We start from the raw sequence: 20718 nt of genomic DNA, 5'->3' as shown, positions 1-20718 counted from the left end.
GCGTCCCTCCAGGACACGGTGTGGGTTCGTCTGAGCCACACCCGGCTAGTTCTTACAGCACAATTACCAGGCAATTACTCAAAAAAAAAAAAAAAAAGAGTCAACACAGCAGGCGGCGTGTTCCTCAACAAGACACCGAGTGCAGATCTGGAATTGTTGACTGAACCGAGCAGAGCGGCTACAACCACTAAGCCCCCCTCAACCCCAAACAAGCAGTCCCCGTTACATAAGAAGGGCAGAAACCGTGAGAGTAACTGTTGAGCAATTGATAAAAACACAACAAAAAAAGAGATGGAAGGCAGATTAAAGTCGTCCAGTGGGTTGCATGGGTTTCAAGTGCAATTAGCTGTGCAATGAAGTGAGTTAATCTGAGGGGGATTACAGAGAAGCAGCAGAGACTGCGCGTAGCAGCGCGGCTAGCGCGTCGACGCTGTCTGCAGCGTTTCCACTACTTCACATTCAGCCGCTTCTCCTGATGATCACTTTCTGCCCCGATCCGCCCTTCAGCCTTTCAGTGGATCTTGATCTTTATTCGCTGCTTCAACCTCTGTTGAAGCCCAGCAGCACTGCTGCAGTTGCCATGACGATGGTGCATGCGAGCTGAAGGAGATAAAGGTCAAGAGAAAGGAAGGCAGTTGTTTTTTTTTTTAAATATAAACTGAGTTTATTAGAACTCAGTTTGATGTGCAACATTTGATGGTAGAAAATCTCAGAGAGCGATGCAAAAAAAAAAAGGAGATAGTTTCAGTGTAGCTTCGTTCCTTAAACATCTCATATCTAACCTTGTTGAAGTATTTATGCCTATTGGATTTTGTTCCATTTTGTCACGTTCCATACAACAACCTCTATGTATTTTTAGATTATATTTGGCAAAACAGGACAAAGTAGCACATAATTGTAAAGTGAAAGATTTTCAAATTGTCTTCTATTCAAAGATCTGAAAAGTGTGGTGTGGATTTGCATTCAGCACCCTTTAGTCGAAACTCTGTTAGTGCCACCTTTACTGCAATTTGTTGCACCGAAGCCTAATTAGGTTTTGTATCCTGGTGAAATAAAGGTTAAATAAAAAAAGTAGCTCAAACTCAGTCAGATTATACAAACTGTTGGATCTGTGAACATCAGTCTTCAACTCTTTCCACTGATCCTCTGGACTTTGACTGGGCCATTCAAGCACATTGCAATGATTTGATCTAAATATTTTTATATAACCTTAACATAATCGGCTTCACTGTATCTGTTGGGGGGGAAAAAAATAAAGAAATTCCCACTGCATGATGCTGCCACCGCCATGTCTTGTCAAATATATTATGTCATTAGAGTGATGAGTTAGCTGTCCATCACAAACAACATTCAACACACAAGTAAAAAAAAAATATATATATATATATATATATATATAGGGAGCGCATAATAAGTTTGCAACAGATTGTCGTGCCTGAGCTCTTTCCAGTTGAGCTATCTCTTCCTATTATCTGATGATGGATTAAACAGTGTGGAGCGCGGCTCGGCTAAGCTCTGTGAGATGATGCATTGTTTTATAACCTAACCCTGCTTTAAACCACATCGTTCTCCCTTCATTGGTCTTCACGACGCAGATCACACTGTCCAGATTTCACTTATAAAACTTGAATGCACCAGCTTCCTAAAATACCTTGAAGTTTATGACTGTAACATGACAAAGTGTGAAAAAAATAAAAAATAAAATCAAAGGCTACGAAACAGCTCCGCAGTGTACTGTAACTGAGAGACACCAGTGAGCTTCTGAGCCGTCGCGGCTTTCTGTGCGACGCCGAAAGAGGGGAAACATCCCAGGAATGCGGCTCTTCCTGACGGCTCACACAAACACCTGCCGCTGCTACCTTCAGTCAAGGTGCTCAGCGCCCGGTGCCAGGCCACTCCCTTCTCCTCACATGCCTCCCACTCCACCAGCTCAGACTAAAGATGAAAAAATAAAAAAAAACTATTGACGAGGCGTTTAAACTGCTCCCATTGACCTATTTTGTGACGTCAGGTTTATGTCTCCTGTAACACTAAAAGCCCCTCTTTCACGAATCGATTGGTGCGCGAGCAGAGCATTCGCGTGCGTGCGTGCGTGCGTGCGTGCGTAGCAGCAGCGGCACGTCGCAGTTAAAAACAGAAAGGAGGCCGGGCGGCTCGCGCTTATTCCACCCGCTCATAAAGTCCGTCTTTATGAGATGGAGCATGAATGACTCAAATCGCCGCGCGTTGCCCGTGTCACAAATGGCACATTCAGAGCAAATGAATGGTCGCCGATCATTCGGAGACATGAATAGTACGTTTTGTGACTGCAACCCAAACTGTTGATTTACTGCTGGGGTGGCGGTGGTGGTGGAGGTGGAGGTGGTGGAGGCGGCGAAATAAATCCAAATGAAGGCATGAGACAACAAAAACAGCCAACCCAGACCGACACGCAGACAGGCCCTTCAGAAGCTGGCGAGAGGGCAGGTTTCATTTCCAAACCCCCCAGTAGAGACATGTTGGGATCTGCAGCTTCTATTGCATCTATTTCTGTTCAGAGAAACTAGGCTAAGAGGAGAATCCAGTTTAAGAGAGAGACCCTGAAAGGACGCAGAGAATAGCAGTCAGCGGCTACATCAGGGCTGGGTTTGTTTCCCTCAAAGCGTGTTTTTTTTTTTTGTTTCCATTGTTTGGTATATATGTCTGATTGTTCCCCCTTTCCCTCCTGGTTTCACAAGCCGATGGATGGAAGTCATTCATTCTGGCCAGAGAGTGCCGAGCAGCGGTGAACCGCTCCTGCTGATGTGGGCCAAGTCCTCTCCTGCTAGAAAAAGGGGTGCTCCCTTTTTCGTGCGTCGCCCCCCGTCAGTATAAATAGAGCCTGGCAGGGAGAGAGGGAAGCAGGGAAGTCAGCAGGGGAAACATAATGAGTGAGGAGAAAGCGCTGCCTTTCTGATTGTAATCCCGGACTTTCTTTTTTCTTCTTTTTTGGTGGGGAAGCGATTCGAGCGCCTGAGAAGGAGAGAGCGGAGGCAGGCCCGAGCTTCAGACTGAAGTCGAGGAGAAAGCCGACCACAAATATGCCCGACCGCGGCCGGCGGGCTCCTGACCGACTGCTCTCCTCCCTTTGCCATGTGGCTACGGTGGGCGGAGGGAGCAGTTTTTCCATTCCACTTCCTTCGCCTGCCACACAGAAAGGAAACGTGCTGCAGATGTCTGGGAAACGCAGCCGTCCGCATGGGAGGGCTTCAGGGTTCATGCAAGAGGATGGATTCCCCCTCTGTCTGCAGAGAGAGGGGGGGACGAGTCTCGGGACATGCTGGGAAGTGAGCGTGGATGAAGGATGAAAGGTGCCCAGCTGACCGCCAGTTGCTGAGCAACCGTATCAGCGGAGGGGGGTTACATACCAAGGTGTATATAGTTTTGCATCAGAATATTCTTCTCCTTTTCATGAGGGGTTGGAGAAAGTGCCAATAAAACTAAGAGTTTCCTCTATCGCTGCACACTGCTGCTCAACTGGCTTAAAGAAACAAACTTTTCCCCTGAAAGAGGCAGTGTTATGTGTTTTCCAGATGCATGGTTCTATTTTATAGCACGATCAAGTGACCATGTTATCTTCAGCTGTTATAAAAATGCTGTATATATCAAATATGACTTAAAGGAAATTTGACTTTGTAATTTAACGCCTTGAAATTGGGGCTCTGTTGCTTTAAGATCTCTGTCTCTTTCTGAAAATCCACCTTCAAGAAGTCATCACAACATCGCTCCTCTATTAACAATGTTTTTTTTACCAACATTGCACTGAGATGTGGCTCCTACAATGAGCTCAGCATGATGCGCAGGTTCAGCAAGTGTTTGCTAATTTCTGCTGGCTAGTCTGAAGGAGCGGAGTGAGGTGAGTTAATGGATCCTCAGATGTTTGAAAATAGCACCAACCAGGTGTTTTGCACAGCTGAATGGTTGCCACGGGAGACGTAAAGGATTTCTCACACATGCATCAGAGAATCAAGGCCAGGTGTGGTTTTGATGAAGGAATATCATTATAACATGTCGATTTGACCTAATACAGCTCCCTTTAATTACAAAACAAACAAATTCAGCTTCTTAGAAATACTTCTAGTTGCCCTGGTGTGAACTCTAAATATAACGCTGTTACATTTCAACTCGAAACAGCAGAATGAAAGCAAAGTGTACAAATACTTTGATAAAGTCAAACCAAACGGATATCAGTCCAGGCCTGGTGCGTTTCGCATCCAAGTGTCTCTTGTTTTGATGACTAACAGTGCATCTAGCAGCCTCGTTGCCTGCAGGCGGACGTAGCTGCACATTCTGGTTGTTCTTGATTTCTACATGTTTACATATCTTCAAGAAGAGGAGATAATAAAGTATACATGGAACAAATGTCATGAAAACCAGAGGAACAAGACCAGACATGTATCAACGCATAAACACACAATGATCGATATTTTTCTAGCTCGAGGCCATTTCAGCTGTCATAACTCCTGAACGCTGAAACGTATTTTGATTCTTGGGGTATAACACACACTGCACCGCATTCCTCCAGCTAAGTCTCATCATAAAATCGATTTGTTACTAAAAGTGAACATCTTGAGTCATTTTTCATTCTACTAATTCATTGATGAAACCTACACCTACAGAAAAAAAAACTACTTTAAATCATAATCTATTTACCTGAAAACCTCTTCAAAAGACGAGCGGATATTTCAGCAACCAAGCCGTCCTGACCTTTGTAAGAACTCATCACGCTAAATCGATTTGAAGGCTTCTAGCTTTACCAGCCTTACCGCTTCAATTAGTAGCTCTTTTCTTTCGTCCAACTAATTTTCCATCACTAATCAAAAGCTTGTGTTCAGCTCAGGGGCAGCGTTACGTTAATCCCTGCCAATCCGTGCTAAATATTTGATAGCGCTGTTGTGGATCCGCCGTAAAGCATCGACGGAGCAGACCGAACCTATAGCTCATCAATAATACATCCAGGGTGCTATGGCCCGGCTTGTTCGGATGAGATAATGCATTAGATGTTTTGGATAGAGATGCGGTGAAGCGAAGCAAAGGTATTTGAGATGTGATGGGACTGTCTGATTGCGGCGGCATAACCATGAGCTTCGCTGGTTCGCACCGGCGTCTCCCAGGAATACTGAGCGGCAGCTGAACCCGACCTTAAACGTGGATCTGAAGGAGAGTTATTTAGGGAGGATTCCTCAGACCTGGACACATTAACCGGAGATAATCATTGGGGAGGGAGAGAGAAAGAGGTGCCAAATGGTGGGTGGATCAACACATCAGAGAAGCAGCAATGCGGTCAAGTTTGCATCAGCACCCAGAAAATGAGATTTATATTCAGTTTAGAGGCAAATAAACTGAACTCTAAACCTCCACAGGCTTATTTATTAGCTTATATTGCAAGAATACTTGTGAGTATAGGCCATAAAAAGATTGTTTGAGGGAGAAGCATGTTAACATTTGCAAAACAAACCCTAAAACCTGAATAAAATGACAATCTGACCCATATAACCATCAGTTATTCTTAAATTTCCCTAATAAGTCCTTTAAAACAATAAATAAAACTATTTCTGCATGTTTAACCTGTATCGGGATGAGCAGCTACCTCGGCTAAACAAGGCGGCCGAGCCTGTCCGCGCACATGCTAGCATCAGCACGTGTGTGTTCGTCAGTAATCCCACTGCTTTTTACATAACAGCGCAGAGGATTAAAGTTATTATGTAGTGTTTTTAATGAGATTTCATTTCTCCTCTGGTTTCACTCCAGATTTATAGCAGCTACTGAAACATCCTCTTTGTCTTTGACAACAAGCGCGTTTAATGCTATCCGTTTCCACGAGGCAGGTTTAATTATTAGAAGAAAAGCCGCTCTCTCTGCAATAAAGCAGATAAACCCGGTTATTTAAATAATAGCTGGCTAAATACAGTCATCCTTTCAGAGTTGCTGTTAGCGTTAGCTCTTGTGTGCCGTGTCTGGTTGGAAGGTTTTTAGGCAGCTGCGTAAGATAGCTATACGAAAGACTTTATGTCTAACCAGACTCAACTATTTAACTGTCCTCCATTTGATTTAACCACAACTTGAGCCTGTCTTTTTGGGAATCTTCTACAGGAGCCCGCAAAGCACAAAAGGCTCAAAATGGACTCTGTTTAGTATTTTCAGCTCAATTGTGCTTTAGAGTGGCACAGAGTGTCTTTTTTTTCCTCCTCGGGATAATTGCCGTGCTTTGGCCACGCAAATGAAGAATAACGAGCTGAAAAGGTCCAACTGCTTCTATACTAGTAGTGATATAATGTTTTTGCATTCTCTTATCCACATAAAAACTTTAAATAATTTTTCATTAATTTACTTTTGAAGTATGAAGAGAAAGATGGTGAAGGGAATCTTTTGTTCTGCATTTATTCTTGAAGTGACTCAGAGCTAATTGCAGTTTTATAGGTCATATCTTTGATTGGCTCATGTATATTAAACACCGACAGTGATTTTGAAGTCTCACCTGATTAGTTGTTTCTTAGATTTATGTGATTTTTGATAGGGATGCTTTCCTTTCCATCGCTGAGATTTCTGTCTTGCCTAAACGCAAACATAGGGTGTGTAAACGAAGTAAATTCCTCCTGGCGTGGGAAAACACCTAAAGGTAACTTTTTTTCCCCCCTTCTTTTTGTGTCTCTCAAACGTTTCCTCCACATACCGCACCATCTTCCCTAAAGAATAACTCAGATAGCTACTGCAACCCTCAGGTAATCCACAATTAGCAAGCAGATGTCAGTCAGTGGGATTAACTAAACACATGAAACGTTGGGAGGGGATTTCTGCTCTTCTGTTGTTGCTGTCAAACAAAATTCCATTATATTTTTATATATAGGGTGCAACAATGACCACAATTAAAATGTGATGACATACGTGCTTCCTTCAGTGTTTTGGATTGAAACAGTAATGGGGTTTTTGATATGTGCGCATAGCAACCTGTTTTTTTGTTGTTGTCGCTTTGCTGTGACAACTCAAATGTCTCGGGAACTGATATCGACGACACTTTCTCACTGAAGACAGACAAGACAGAGCCGCCGCTTTAAGTGCATCTGAGCCAGTGCGAGCCCACCTTTGACCCCGGCCATTAACAGGAAGATCTGAGACTCTGACAGAGGTCAGCGGCCTCATTCAGACCCGCTTCTTCCAAACTGAGACGTGCGCTAAGCGGGGCAATGAAAATCCCGCCGGCAACATGACGGACACCGATGCATCAAGTCAAAACAATAGCTGACGATGAAATATGTGACAAGGCCCAAAAACAATCAGGAGATTATTCATGCTTTGACTGATGGATATGTATGAGGATTTACGGCTCCTTCCCCCCCGCTGAGCTCCAGCTTTGGCTCTAATTGAGGAAAAGATTAAATTTTGCTTCCAGAACGGAAGGCTTTCTCAAATATAGGAGCCGCTGTGAATACACACTTGAAAAATATTATTCCAGCAGCAGTTAAAACCTTCAGGAGCCAAGGGCTAATATTACTCCGAGTTGTGTGGGCTGCTGGGCGCGACTCGAACTGCAAGGAAGGGTCGACATCAGAGCCCAAAAAACCTGAAGATTTTACAGAAAAATTCAATTTCAGCTCGTCTCGGGACGGGGCGGAGCCTGACCTGATGCTCTGTTCATCGATATTCGCTATGTGGGTTCCCATGGATACAAGCACGGATTGCGCAGTCTGCCGTTTCCATTCCTTCATCGCACATATCAGCAGTCTGAGCAGAACCCCAGGGCTCAGGGGAAGCACTGAGTCTGACCTTCACCACGCAGAGAAGTTCTCTTGTTGTGTTGAAATAAATGTGAATGTCAAGGGGTGCTGGAGGAAAGAAAAACAAAGTCTGTGTAGAGGGGAAAAAAAAGTATATATGCAGCCTGAAAATAAAGCTGGTCGTTTATGCCAGTGTCTTACGTCAACAATCCAAAAGATATCTTTTATATTATCAGCGCTGTGCTGATTAACGATGGAATCCAGGGAGAGAACGTTTTCTTATCTTTTAGGAAGGGATGAGGCGCTCGTTTAGGAAAGCATGTCGAAGTCAACAAACTGTCCAACAAATCTGCCGTGCTTCCTTCCTGCGATCTTCCTGTCTGCACGAAGAGACCAATTTTGACATTTTCTCCAGGAAAGCTCTCTAATCTTTGCTGACAATGACCCAGGAAGAGAGGAATGGAGTGTAAACTTGGGACATGAGTGTTGGGATAATCCCTCAGCCTTCGCTCGTCATGTCACTCCAACGTTATTTACAGAGATTTGATTTTTTAAAAACCAACCTCAGGGATTGATCTTTGTATACTCTGTGATCATCTGGGACGCTGTAATCCTAAAGCAAACTCAGTAAAGGAAACACATCCTCCCTCTCTTTATATCAACACACACACACCCCCACACACAGACACACACTCCTGTCATGACAAAGGAGAGGTCAGTGATTATCAGACTGACACTTACCTCACATGTCAGAGATCAGTGGGGGACTTGAGGAAGCACTGACAAGTGGACTCATCAGAAAAAGGAAGTACAAACTACATCAAATCTAAATATTTAAACTAAAAGATAATGAACAGTTCGTTCACACGGCCCAACAAGTTATTGCCTGACGCTGGATTTCTGTTGAACAGTCATTGTGCTGTAATCAACACTCACAAGTACAATGTTTTCATAGCTCTCTTGCTCTAGTCATTAAGCCACTCAGCCAAACTGGACAATTTCCCCTTTATCAGTTCTCAATGATAAACAGGAAAATACCTTAAAATGTACTGTATATGCTTATTAGATTCATTTAAATATTCCATATTTGCATATTTATTCAAGCCTTTTGCCTTACATGTTCATGTTTAGTATTTAGATTTTGGCACATTCATGTAACTGTACATCTTTGAAAAGCAGAAGTTGGGCCTCCTGCACAAACAGCAAGAATTAAGCAACTGACATGGACAAAACACTTGGGCTGAAAGCAAAAATCAAAGATTTGATTTATTTTCCAGAAAAAAAAGTTTGAATACATGTAAGCCACACCACCAAAAATAGAAAGCAGAAAGGAATAATCATTGAGGATCTCAAAGCCAAAAGGAGTATACAGTATATAAACACTGATCCAAAGAAAACATTTCTATCACTTTCCATTATTCTCAATTCTGCAGAGTTCATTAATTTAAATTTTTAGTTCTTTTCTGTGGAGGTGCACAAAAGTGTGTGTGTTGGTGTGGGAGGGGGTCGGCACCCACACACCCACACAGAGGCCATCAAATGTGTCTTAACAGTCGGGAGTTATTTTGAAACGGCTCATTTTCCAGACACCAGAAAACCTTTTTTGCCAAAAACCGACCGAGTGTTGTTTTTTTTTAGTACTTGTGTTGTTTTTAGAAGCACTAGAGGCCCAAATGAAAGTACAAAAACATTCAACTTGTGACTTTTGCATAACGGGTCTGCTTTAAGTTCAGCCTAAATAAGACAAAATTTGAGAATGCACTCTTTGACAGATAATTGGGTATCATATCGCGCTGCAGTGATTGTTCGGGTGGAGAAAAGGTTAAAATATGCAGTTCTGTGTCCGTCTCCTGACACCACGACGTTCCATAAAGTCACCAGTCTGATGCTGAAGCTACTGTGAAGACATGTCTATGAAACTGAAAGACTAAAAGTAGTATATCATCCTATATTATTTAATAAATGAATGCAGTGGTGTGAACAGAGGAGGCGGCACCACACTCACATACGGTTGTTTGTGATGTTGCATTAATATCCCTCTAAAAAGCAGTCAAGGAACCAAAGCGGCATGTGCAAAGCCCTGCGGTTACCAACAACACTGAGGTTGCTCAGATGAACCCATGCTGTTGGTATGTGGTGTGTTAGCACACGCTAATATAGCTCTGTCAACATCTCCAGTGGGACTTTTCGAATTACCAAAGAGGAACAGCGCATCTTTTTGTGCTGGAAAGGACTTTTTGCCTCATTTGCCCCTCAGTCAGTCTGCTGTGTGCTCCGCAAACAACAGCGGATAAAAGTATCCTCTTAACACGATGTAACGTGTAGAGAGCCCCTCAGAACTGCGATGACCTTAAAGGAGGAAACGACAGCCGTAACGACAGCAGCAGCAGTGGCGGCGGCGGTCTTGAAGTGACTGTCGGCGAAGCCAGGAAGCGCTGCTTTTATGGCAGCCGGGGTCACGGGGTGAAAAGCCGCTGCGATGGAAAGCGCCTCTGCTTGATGGCAAAATCTGGAGCAGCCACATGAAAGGGTCTCCACTGGCCCAGAAAGAAGTTCTGCCTAATTCCACTGGTTACTATTACAGACGTCTGCTAAATCGGAGCCCAAGGAACACACAGACTGTTTTCTCACAGTGGCGGCACGCTGGGTTACAAACATAAAGAGTTTAGTGGAATATCTGTGGGAAACCAGTCTGGAAAAGGTCCAACTGGTAGGAAGTCATGTCAGTTTTAAAGAGTCTTACTTTAATAAATGTGGCCCTTTTTTTTCCTTTTTTTTTTTTTGCTGTTGGTAGTGAAATCATAAGCATTTAGGTACAGTAAAAAATAGCTCAAGAGAATTTTTGCCTTTTTTTCCAAACAGCAAATGGAAAAAAAGGGCAAGGCAACCTTGTAAAGTAAATTACTAGAGGCCCCCCTCCATCTTTTTAATGTCTCAGCTGTTGTTTGGGGGGCGAGTAGGGCCTTTAATGTGAACACTATAAAACAAGAGAGGGTGAAATTGGGGAAAAGGGTGACGAGTGAAACCCCCAAAGCAGCTCCAGCAGGGCCCAGTACAACCTCTCGCACTTTTCCAAAAGCCCTCTGTTACATTCAGAGCTTCGTGTTACCGAGAAGATCCGATGTGTTACGTTTCTAACGGCAGATACAAAAAAATAATAGTAATGGGGGTGTCACACAGTAGCATCATTATCTAATTTTGGATCAGAGTCGACCTGATTTAGCCACAAATTTTCCCGATGAACACCTACGCCGCGTTAACTTCTCTTCTTCTGTGGTCTCAGTGGAACTGAAAGTAGAGGAAGTGTCTCGCTTGGGACCAGACAGCAGTCAAGGAGAGCACAAGAATCTTTCTACATTTTTGTCATATTACACCTACAAACTGCCAGGTATTTTTCTTGCCATCTTATGTGATGGATCGAGATTTTTTTTTAACAAATAAAAACCTTAAAATGGAGGTGAAGCAGTTAAATTTAAATGCTTCAAAACAAAACTAAACTCTGTCTAAATCCAGCCGGGCGACCGAGTTGTGTGATCAGATGAGAACAAAACTGAATATTTTGTTTGGTATGTTGTGGTGCAAGTGCAACACAAACTAGCAGTCGGCATTTATCGTATTGTTAATCCTATATTGAGAAAAAGAAGAAATTTAAGGAAAAAAAAGTCTGTTATTGGTGTTAAATTATGAAAAAAACACAACTAAGAGTATGATCAGAAATATAATTTTTGCTACATTTTTTTTCATGTTTTACTCCACCAATGCATCAATAATTACCAGTAAATTCCAAAATATGATACATTGACATTACTGTGTGCCGCTTAGTGATATAATCACACTTTTTTTAAAAGTAAGTGGCATCCTGAAGAAACCTATTTTGTTTTTCAGGAACAATATTTGCGTATGTGGCACTGTGAATGCTGTGCCATGCAGTCACAGCCATACAGCTACCTAAAAATATAAGTCATTAACATACATTTTTCAATCACGATCCCCACTGTTATCGCTATATTACCACAAAATATAAACACGTAAACACCGACTATTAGGAGGCGCAAACTAAACTGGAGGAAGGTAATGGGAATTAATCTGACTAGCCGGTCAGACAGGATAGATAACTGATTTTTTTTTTTTTTTTGTACACTTACAAAAGAGCTTGTCTTAAGAGGATTACAACCGCAGGATCATCTGTGTCTAAAGGTAAAATGCCACAGGTTCACATGCAATGACCCCGCACACGTCCTGTAGAGTGCAACTGTGCGTTTTGGAGGTATTCCTAACGTGAAAACAATTCATCTTAACATGCCAGCACAAGTATTAATCTGCTACTCCCCAATATTTCCTCCCAGCCCAGATTAGGCAGCAGTCGGTACCCCAATAACTGCCTCTCGGGCCGGCACGCGGGCGAGGCGGCGGCGAGATTTAACGCGCATTGGGGCTTATTTACTTAAGCTGCAAATAACTTTAAGTGCAGCACGTCTGCCTTTCGTGTCCTCATATTCTCCGAAGTAAAAAAACCCCCCAAAAACCAGCTAATCCCCGCTTTATGATAAGCTGTCGAGGAGCCTGGACTGTCTGCTATAGGGACCAACTCCAGGATTTAAGGTTTCAAAGCCACCTCAAATTAAATTAAACACACAGTGCTCCCTTTAAAACCTCAGAGCTCTTAGACAACAAGAATATAAGTGGCTGTGGGCCGAGACGGCTTCTTTTGGGTGACCCACCCGGGCCACCATAACTCATCCCTCGCGCTCAGTCCTGCTCAGCCGGAGCTCCGACCGCGTCTTTTCCTCGCAATTTGCATTTTGAAAACGGGGCAAGAAAGGAAGCGACTGACCTCGGACGTCCCCAGACACTTTCCTGTTTCTGCCTCATCTGCATCGCAGACGCCTGTAAAACGCCCCCTCTGCACGGGCTTGTTTGACCCGACCCGGAGCGCCCACTCAGTCCGACCCGACCCTGAAGTCCAACTCAGAGCTTGTGGCTTTCATTCCCGGCCTCCTTCACTGTTCCTGAAATCCAACAGTGGTCTCTTTTGCAGCTGTCCACACTTGGATTTGGCCCATTACAGTAAGTGTGTCTGAGCAAAACCAGGTCTCTGTGTAAATGCCAACTCCACAACAGCAACCAGTGGAAAGTGAGGAAATCTGAAGCCTTTGCAGCCTGTTGAAGACCGTAGCTCACGGCGCTACATTACAGCAAGCAGGCAGATATTAAAAATAAAAAAGAAAGCAATGTTAGAAGTAGGCAGGATGAGCGGCTCAAACGATGCTCTGCAGGAGTCTGTAATTTGTCAGAATTTATGATCAAATGTGATGCAGATTTTGTTTTTCTCCCCACTAGCGCCGCGGTCAGATCTCCCAGCCTCGGTAAGCAGCAGCTTAACTCTCAAATAATTACAATGTTTTGTAGCTGCGGCTCCCCTCTCTCATAAAGTGTGTCCCAAAGTCTTCACACAAAGAGTATTGGCAGTAAATCTATCCAGAACCAGTTCAAAACAACCTCCGGTTTAAAAAAAGAAAAAAGAGCAAAAAAATAAATAAATAATACGGCATTGTGACTTTGCTCTTTTGTGGTTCCTAAACCATTATCATCGCTGAGTGACGTATTTGAATCACTGGGTATCTGCAGTGTGTTGCATTACCTCTGTCATGAGGGATTAAAGGCACAATCCTGTTGTGTTTTTGTTTCCTAAAAAAAAAAATGTGCGCTGACAATAAAAACACAGCTGGAATCCCACTACTGGATTGGAAAAGAAAATTATTTAAAGGCCCGTCAGAAAAACAGTTCACAATTCTGCTTTGTTTGCATTTGAGTCGATGACATCACAAGAGGCAATTTTGCCAAATTTTACCAGACATTTCACACAACATCCTCCCTTACATCCCAAACATTTTGCCTCATAATACAATTACACATTTGAAGAAGGAATTAGAACAAAAACACTTGAATAAAGAGGAAAACTGGTTGACTTGTGCTTTTTTTGTGACCTTTGATGATGTCACCGAAGGCTTCCTGTATGCAGTCTTCGGAAAGGCTAGATTTCGTGTTGATTAAGTAACACTTTACAACAGAAATACAACAGAAATATATATATATAAAAAAACCCTGACATGCCGTGTTGCTGTACAGCTGACACCGAGTTTAACCGAGTTCACAGAAAACTCTGGACGGCAGCTTTAAAGATCCAAGTCATGGCGTCGCTGCCCAACAGTGGTAGGTGCAATTTTCCCATCATTGTTGCGGCTCAGAATGGCTGTGCTCTCCAGAATGGTCACCGAGTGTCTCTGTGACAATGCTTCAGTGATCCCCACACACTGCACTAAAGGCTGCTGGTACAAAGACCTTTTGACGCTGATGTTGTAATGATGGGGATGGGGGCAGTGTGAGGGGCATCACTCTGGTTCAGCTCTGCCAGCATTCAGCGTCCGCTTGCCACTGCAGCAGCCGGTCCCTCCCCTCACGCGTCCCATCATGCATTCAGCCACTGTTGAAATGCACTGGAGAGTCTTCGTTTTTGAGTGTGTGTTTGTGTGTGTGGGGGGGAGGGGGGGGGGCACCCATCCCTGTGTAATTGACATTAAGATCTATGAGACGGGGTAGGTGCTCCGGGTACCTGCTCCGGATTGCGGGAGAAGTAGTAGGAGGCAGGTTGGGGAGAAACAAAAGAAATCGAAGCCACACACGTGCGCATGTTTGGAGCTGGCTCTCACCGGCTAATTACTGCTGCAGCAGCACGGCTTATGCTGCGGGACAAAAACGCTTAAAGAGGAGGGGAAGATTCTGCAGATGATGTTTTGTGTGTATTAGCTGCTGTTGGATGCACACGGCTGCTGGTAATCGCTCTGTGTGTGTTGGCCGGATGCACATGCTGCCCGTGCATAATGCAAAAACGGTCCAGCAGCGTTCAGGTGGCGGCGTTTGGGAGGAGACCCCACGGCCAGCCTGCACTACTGCGCACGGTCTCTCCGCACAAGGCCAAGTTGCTGCATCCATCATCTCCCCCACCTCCCTTTCACCCCACCACTAGGGAGGGACCGGCTACCCTTGAAGTCTGATTGGCCACCCTGCCTGGTCACCCCCACCTGAGCTGTCAGTCAGTTTGTTCATATCATATGAGCGTTTTATGACATAAATGCTCCTTTTGTTGTCTTACAACCACCATTAATACTTTTTTTTGTTTCAAATTTATTTTTTAAAAAGTGAGACACTGCAAATTAATTAATATTTACATGTAAATCCACGAGATTGTAGTCAAGCGGCTAATTTCCTTTTAGCCCCATTGACAAGTTGCATGTGAGGTTTAAGAAGACAAAGAAAAAGCAGCTTCAGACTACTGCACAAGAAAAAAAAAATTTTTCATAAAGACGAAAAAGAGGTATGTAAATAGTTGCTTGCCATTTTTAGTCTACAATGGTGTGATAATGCTGATTTTAAGTTGATAAAGAGCTGCATGCAGTTAAACCATGCTAAGCTAAGCAAGCTAATTGTGTGACTAGTGGCCTGAGCCACTGTATCAAACAAATCTACTTCATAGTAGCTAACAGATCCATGTGTTTTGTTTGGGTAAATAAATAGTTTTATTATTCAACTTTTGACCTGCTGTTGATTGTAACATAAGGCCAGTCCAGTATCGACTCGGTTCGATTGGGGATCAAAATTGCAACATTTATTAAATTTTTAGCTGCTGCTGTTCGCCTTCACAATGCACGGAGTCAAACAATCCAAAATCTCTTTGCCCCCTCATTGGCCTGTGGTGGCGCTGCACCAAGAACTGCTGAAGACTACAACATAAAAAAAACCTCTGAAGGAGGCATGAGCGCAACGTCCTTCATCTTCACAAAATCTAAACAAAAATGGATCAGGGTCAGAGGTCTAATTTAGATGAAATTGCATTTTTGTGCCCCACCCTTGTGCCGTTTGTGAAACTGCTTGGCCTTCCTGAGAAAAATAAACCTAGACACACCCCTGTCCACCGCGCTCCCTGGCCCTCCTCCCTGTTCCCACTCTTCCCTTATAGCCTCCTCGTCCCCTCTGACGTCTGGGGGGGATTTCCCCTCCACCGCAGAAGCGGGCTCATGATGAAAATGACAGCTGCTTTTGGGGGCATTATGAGGGCTTTCCTCTGATGAAAGCATGAGGAGGTGTACGGAAATCAGAGGACAAATTTGCTCCTGTAGAGCGGCCACTGACTCATCCTCTGCTGAGGAGGGTTTTGTTTTTCCTTTTCTGTGACCGAGTGGTGCTCAGAGATCCTAAGATTGCACTCTGTTCGGGCCGCGCGGCTGAAACCATCTCGATAAAATGACCGTTAAGACACCCGTGCAGATTTTCCAGAGTGTCTGATTGAAGTTTCTTGGTTCTGCCAGACCCTACAGTGGAGGAAACCCTCCAATTACAGCACGAGTGTCAAACTTGACTATTTGTGGCCTCTGGACGGATTTTTTTTTTTTTTTTTTTTTGAGGTCCCCCGACCACAGTTCAAGAATAAAGTAGGCCAAAACTAAACCAAAACCTTCAAGATAACAGTTGTGTATTTAAATGTTATCAATCAAATCAGCCGTTTGTTTCTGTACACTTGCAAATGACATCAATGTGAAAATATGTTTGATATTATTTTATTTTAAGGAGCACTCACTGAATGCAGAGAGAGTTACTTATTATTATTTGAACCATTTGTTAAAGGGGCTTTTTCAATACATTTTGCCACACTTTTTTGGACATTCTTTATTTTAATAAGTCCCAAAATGAAAATGAGTTCGACACCCCTGACACTACAAACACGTTGAGGTATCTGGTTAAGGGAGGAAAAACATAATTTTTCACCCACACCCACCTTTTTTTTTTGGGAGAAGGATCAGATGCTACACTGGATTTGGAACATACAGCCAGAGTTATGATGAAATGGTGTTACACCAAAGCATAGTCACGTGTCACAATGGCCCAGTCAAAGTTCAGACCTCGATTCCATTGAAACTCTGTGGCAAGGAATGAAAATTAGTCCTTCACATTCATTATTCCGTCCAATCTGACTGGCCTTGAACTATTTCGTGAAGAGAAATGGACCAAAAATCTGATTTCTAAATGTCCGTGTCGTATCCATCACATCAAATCTGAACAAATGCATCAACGTTTATAAATGACTGTAAGAACGACAAAATGTCGAAAAGGTTTAAGGCACCACATAAATGTGCAATGTGGTAAATTAATTCCATGGACACACAGTTCCGGTAAATAAGTCAGTGAATAGCGTGTTTGCACTTCGACCAGGGGAGCGTGCCTTTGCACAGAACAGCCATGCACTGATGCTGCAGCAGTATTTTTAACCCATTCAGCTTCACCGATCAGAAGCATTAATATTCAACCCAACAACATCAGCGGATTACTGTCCATGCAGTAAATGGGAAATCTTGTATAACAACAAGGGCGAACAATTCGAAACGCATCTGTCAAGAGAAGTTTATTCTGAACTCTAAGAAAAGTAAGAAAATCCACTGAACTTGATGTATAGCAGCATCAAATCATCTTTCATGTCTCCCAAGAAACAAACGGGGAATCATGATTTACTGTCATGTTGCCAGCAGATGAAACTGGTCTGAAAGATGAGCCCACACACACACACACACACACACACACACACGCACGCACGCACGCACACGCAGTGGCTCCTAACGGTGTGAAAGCATGCAGTCGGGATCGTGTGCGGTCGGAGAGCTGATCGCCTTAATTGATCGATTTTCAATCATCTGACATCCCGTTTGTCACAAAAACAAATCTTTACTCTCGGACGTTTTGTTGAGCGATAAGGAGGGCGCGTGTCTGTCTGATTCAATCAGCCACTCTGCAGCTACTAGACAGGCACCAAAACAGGGGATGGCCCATTGTTCCGCCCGTCTTTGCTGAGGTGAAGCTGGTTGCGCATGGAGAGCCGCTCACTGACCAATTAGAGCGCAATCACTATAGCGAATAAACTAAAAAAAAAAGAAGAAGAAAGAAAAAAAATCCACTGCCTTCACATAAGGGAAGCCTGATGCAAACTCAATCTCATACACTAAGTGTCTTTTTTTTTTTTTTTTAAGTAATAAATCAGATTACTTACCAGCCACTGTGGATCTGTCCATGTAATTGAGGACGTTCCCAAAGCTGAGGATTCCCGCAGAGACAGCCGGTGTGCGGTACCGGCGCAGCGCGTCGCGGAATTTCTGGCCCGGTTTGCAGGAGTGAAGGTCCGGGCTGGGCTTCAGTCCGGGGCTCATGCTGCCCGACAGTGTGCGCACCTCGTCCGAACTGCTACTGCCCTCGATCTCGCATCCGTCGCTCTCCACGCACATGATTTTCTGGCACGGAAGATCCAGCGGAGAGACGCAAAGAGTGTGAGAGAGAAGGTGTGAGGAGAGAAAAAATCAAATAAAAAATAATTTAAAAAAAATAGTTAAGCAGGGCAGAGCAAACGCCGAGCGGTGGTCACTGGGTTCGGCTGAGATCAGATGTTGTCTTCGTGGGAGAAGCGCAGGATCGCGTCCGGATCATATTTTTCTGGTTGTGGACGGTGACGGACGGCTGAGCGCTCCTTAGTTTCTCTCTCTCCGTCTCTCTCTCGGGTAAAGCGCTGTAGTGGAGGGGTGTGACCTGGCTCTGCTAACTCCTCCCCCGATCTGGCTGCGGATGGTGTTGCACCTGATTCCTGGGGATGCTGCTGGGACATCGGCATGACAGTGGTGTGGTTTTTCTCAGCAGTACTAAACAACCCGGAAGTCATTTCATTTATCTCATCTGCTACAAATCCACACCGTGTTTTACAATTAAATGATGGTTTTTAATGCTTTCGCGGTTTCTTTTCATTAGCAGGCTGCTGAGTAACTGGGTAGGTCAGAGATATCACGGAGGTGCGACTCAGTAAATTAGAATTTCATAAAAACGCCTCAAAATCAGAAACGTATTTATAGTGAAAAAGTATCTGGCCACTTCCTGGCCTGTTCATGCGTTTTTTGTTTATCAGACAAAGAAACCTGGGTTTTCAAAATTCAGTTTTCAAATGATGGTTTCATTTTAGAAATGACTTTGATTAGGCCATTCCAAAACCACTTTTTTTTGGTCTTTTATTTATTTGTCTTAGCATGAACAACCTGTTCAAGGTCCTACCACAGCGTGTCAATCCAATTTTAGTAAAAAAAAAATAAAAAATAAAAAAAATTGACAAAACCACTCTAAAACCTTATTTTTTTTGTATTATTGATGACTAGTATAGTAATCCACCTCTCTTCATATATTACATCACAATTTAAATCAATAAATCAATCAAGTTTACTCTTATGCCATGTGGTAGTGTTGGTTACCGTCAGTTGAGTCGGCTTTCTCATCAGATGAGAAACTTTACGTCGACGCACAATAAATATAAAAATAACACCATTAAAAATAAATACTTTCAAATATTAAATTATATAAATTTGGAGGCGCATCAGGTTATCTTTATCTGATATTAAAAACAGTTTCCTTGATTTGGAACATTTAAGCGTAACAACAAAAGCAAAAACATATCAGTCAGGATCTTTTTCACAACCCTGTTGTATTCAGGGTGAGATATATTTACAAAATGTCGCTGATTGATTCAGCTAACATCAATCATGGGTTTTTCCCCATGTCGTGAAAAACTCCCACAGGCCTGAACGGGTCACCAGTCCACATCAGGACAACTTCAAACAAGTGTGAATACCTCCTGTTTGTAAGTTTGTGTAAATTTTGTATTTTTTGAAATGCTGGTTACGTTACTTTTGTAGACCGTTTTGCTTGATTTAAATGCAAATACTGTGAATGGCTGATATTTATTCCCCCTCAAAATTTACAAACACATTTTGGATCTGTGTCTTGAGCAAAGATACAACCATTTTTAGTTTACTGGTAGAGTCCCAGGGGCGGTTCTAGAGAGGGCCCAGCAGGGGCCAGTGCCCTTGTAGGACTACTTTTGGCCCTTGGTAAGGCCCCTGTACTAAAGGCAGAGTGGGTAATAGGGAGAATCAGGAGGATTCCCGGCGGGCCGATCCATTTGTGGACCGGTTGGCACTGGGGAAAAATCATGACAGTCAAATATGTATCTTAGCAGTGGTGTTTTCTCTAATTTGATCTGCTCCTTTACGAGATGGAACCGGCATTTTGGGAGCTACAGTTTGATGAAAAACACCCCTGAAAAGCTCACAGTTAGTTGAGTCCACTTTGATAGTGCAACATGGACCAAAAGTCTCAGTGGAGTGGACAAGCAGGCAAAGAAATTACTGGACTGGGTGTTCCTATTGTATAGGACAGACGTCCACGCGTACATTTTACCGTACAAAGAATATAGCCTTGCTTGGAGCAGAATCTAACAAAACATCAAAGAGAACCACATGCAAATATGATCAAGTTAGCAGCACCAAATAAAAAAAACCAAGGGATTGGATCCTCCTGAGGGGCAGGGCTGATAGGAGATGAGATCATTCCTCATTCAGCTCTAAACATCACTGCTGGGTCACAAAGTGGATTAAAATGAAGGCGTCATCTAGATCAGAGACAAAGCAGTAAAAAGCACTGTGGAATACCATTAATGTACGATTACTTTCCCCATGAAAAGCTGGGATCCACAGCTTGTTTGGCGTGAATAAATAAGTGTTAGCACATGCTAAAAGACCGGGCAAAACATCAGGTTAAAGCCTGCAGTAACTGAGCTTGGGGCTTTTTGCTCAGACAGACGTGCAGCTGACAAGTATGCTCTTTATAGTCTACATCAGAAGGTTGTAAACGACACCTGTGAAAACCATCCAGTTCACTGTTGTGTTAAGCATCGTACAGTTTTTCTTAAAACCCGATCTGGGTGATATTTTTAGATCTTCCCAGCGACATTCACGACAGTCTGAGGCTCCATTATGTTGTTATCTATTCCTGCATTTATGTTCAAGCTAAAATCAAACCTTCAACATCCCATTTTAAAATTTTTTTTTATATGTCTGCTACATCC

General features: G+C 43.3%; 1 protein-coding gene across 2 annotated transcripts in view; it reads right to left on the bottom strand.

Moving 5' to 3' along the window:
* Nucleotides 1-18576, bottom strand: part of LOC102223977 (protein spinster homolog 2-like) — a 77764-nt gene extending 59188 nt beyond the window's left edge. For both annotated transcript variants that reach the window (XM_023342262.1, XM_023342261.1), the window contains exon 1: nucleotides 17830-18576. In XM_023342262.1, coding sequence (XP_023198030.1) covers nucleotides 17830-18061 — 232 coding nt within the window. In that variant the 5' untranslated portion in view covers nucleotides 18062-18576. The remainder of the gene's footprint in view (nucleotides 1-17829) is intronic.
* Between the last annotated feature and the right edge of the window lie 2142 nt (nucleotides 18577-20718).

This window comes from Xiphophorus maculatus, chromosome 11 (assembly GCF_002775205.1).
Source record: "Xiphophorus maculatus strain JP 163 A chromosome 11, X_maculatus-5.0-male, whole genome shotgun sequence".
NCBI classification, from domain to species: domain Eukaryota; kingdom Metazoa; phylum Chordata; class Actinopteri; order Cyprinodontiformes; family Poeciliidae; genus Xiphophorus; species Xiphophorus maculatus.
This window is presented reverse-complemented; position numbering and strand designations above follow the sequence as displayed.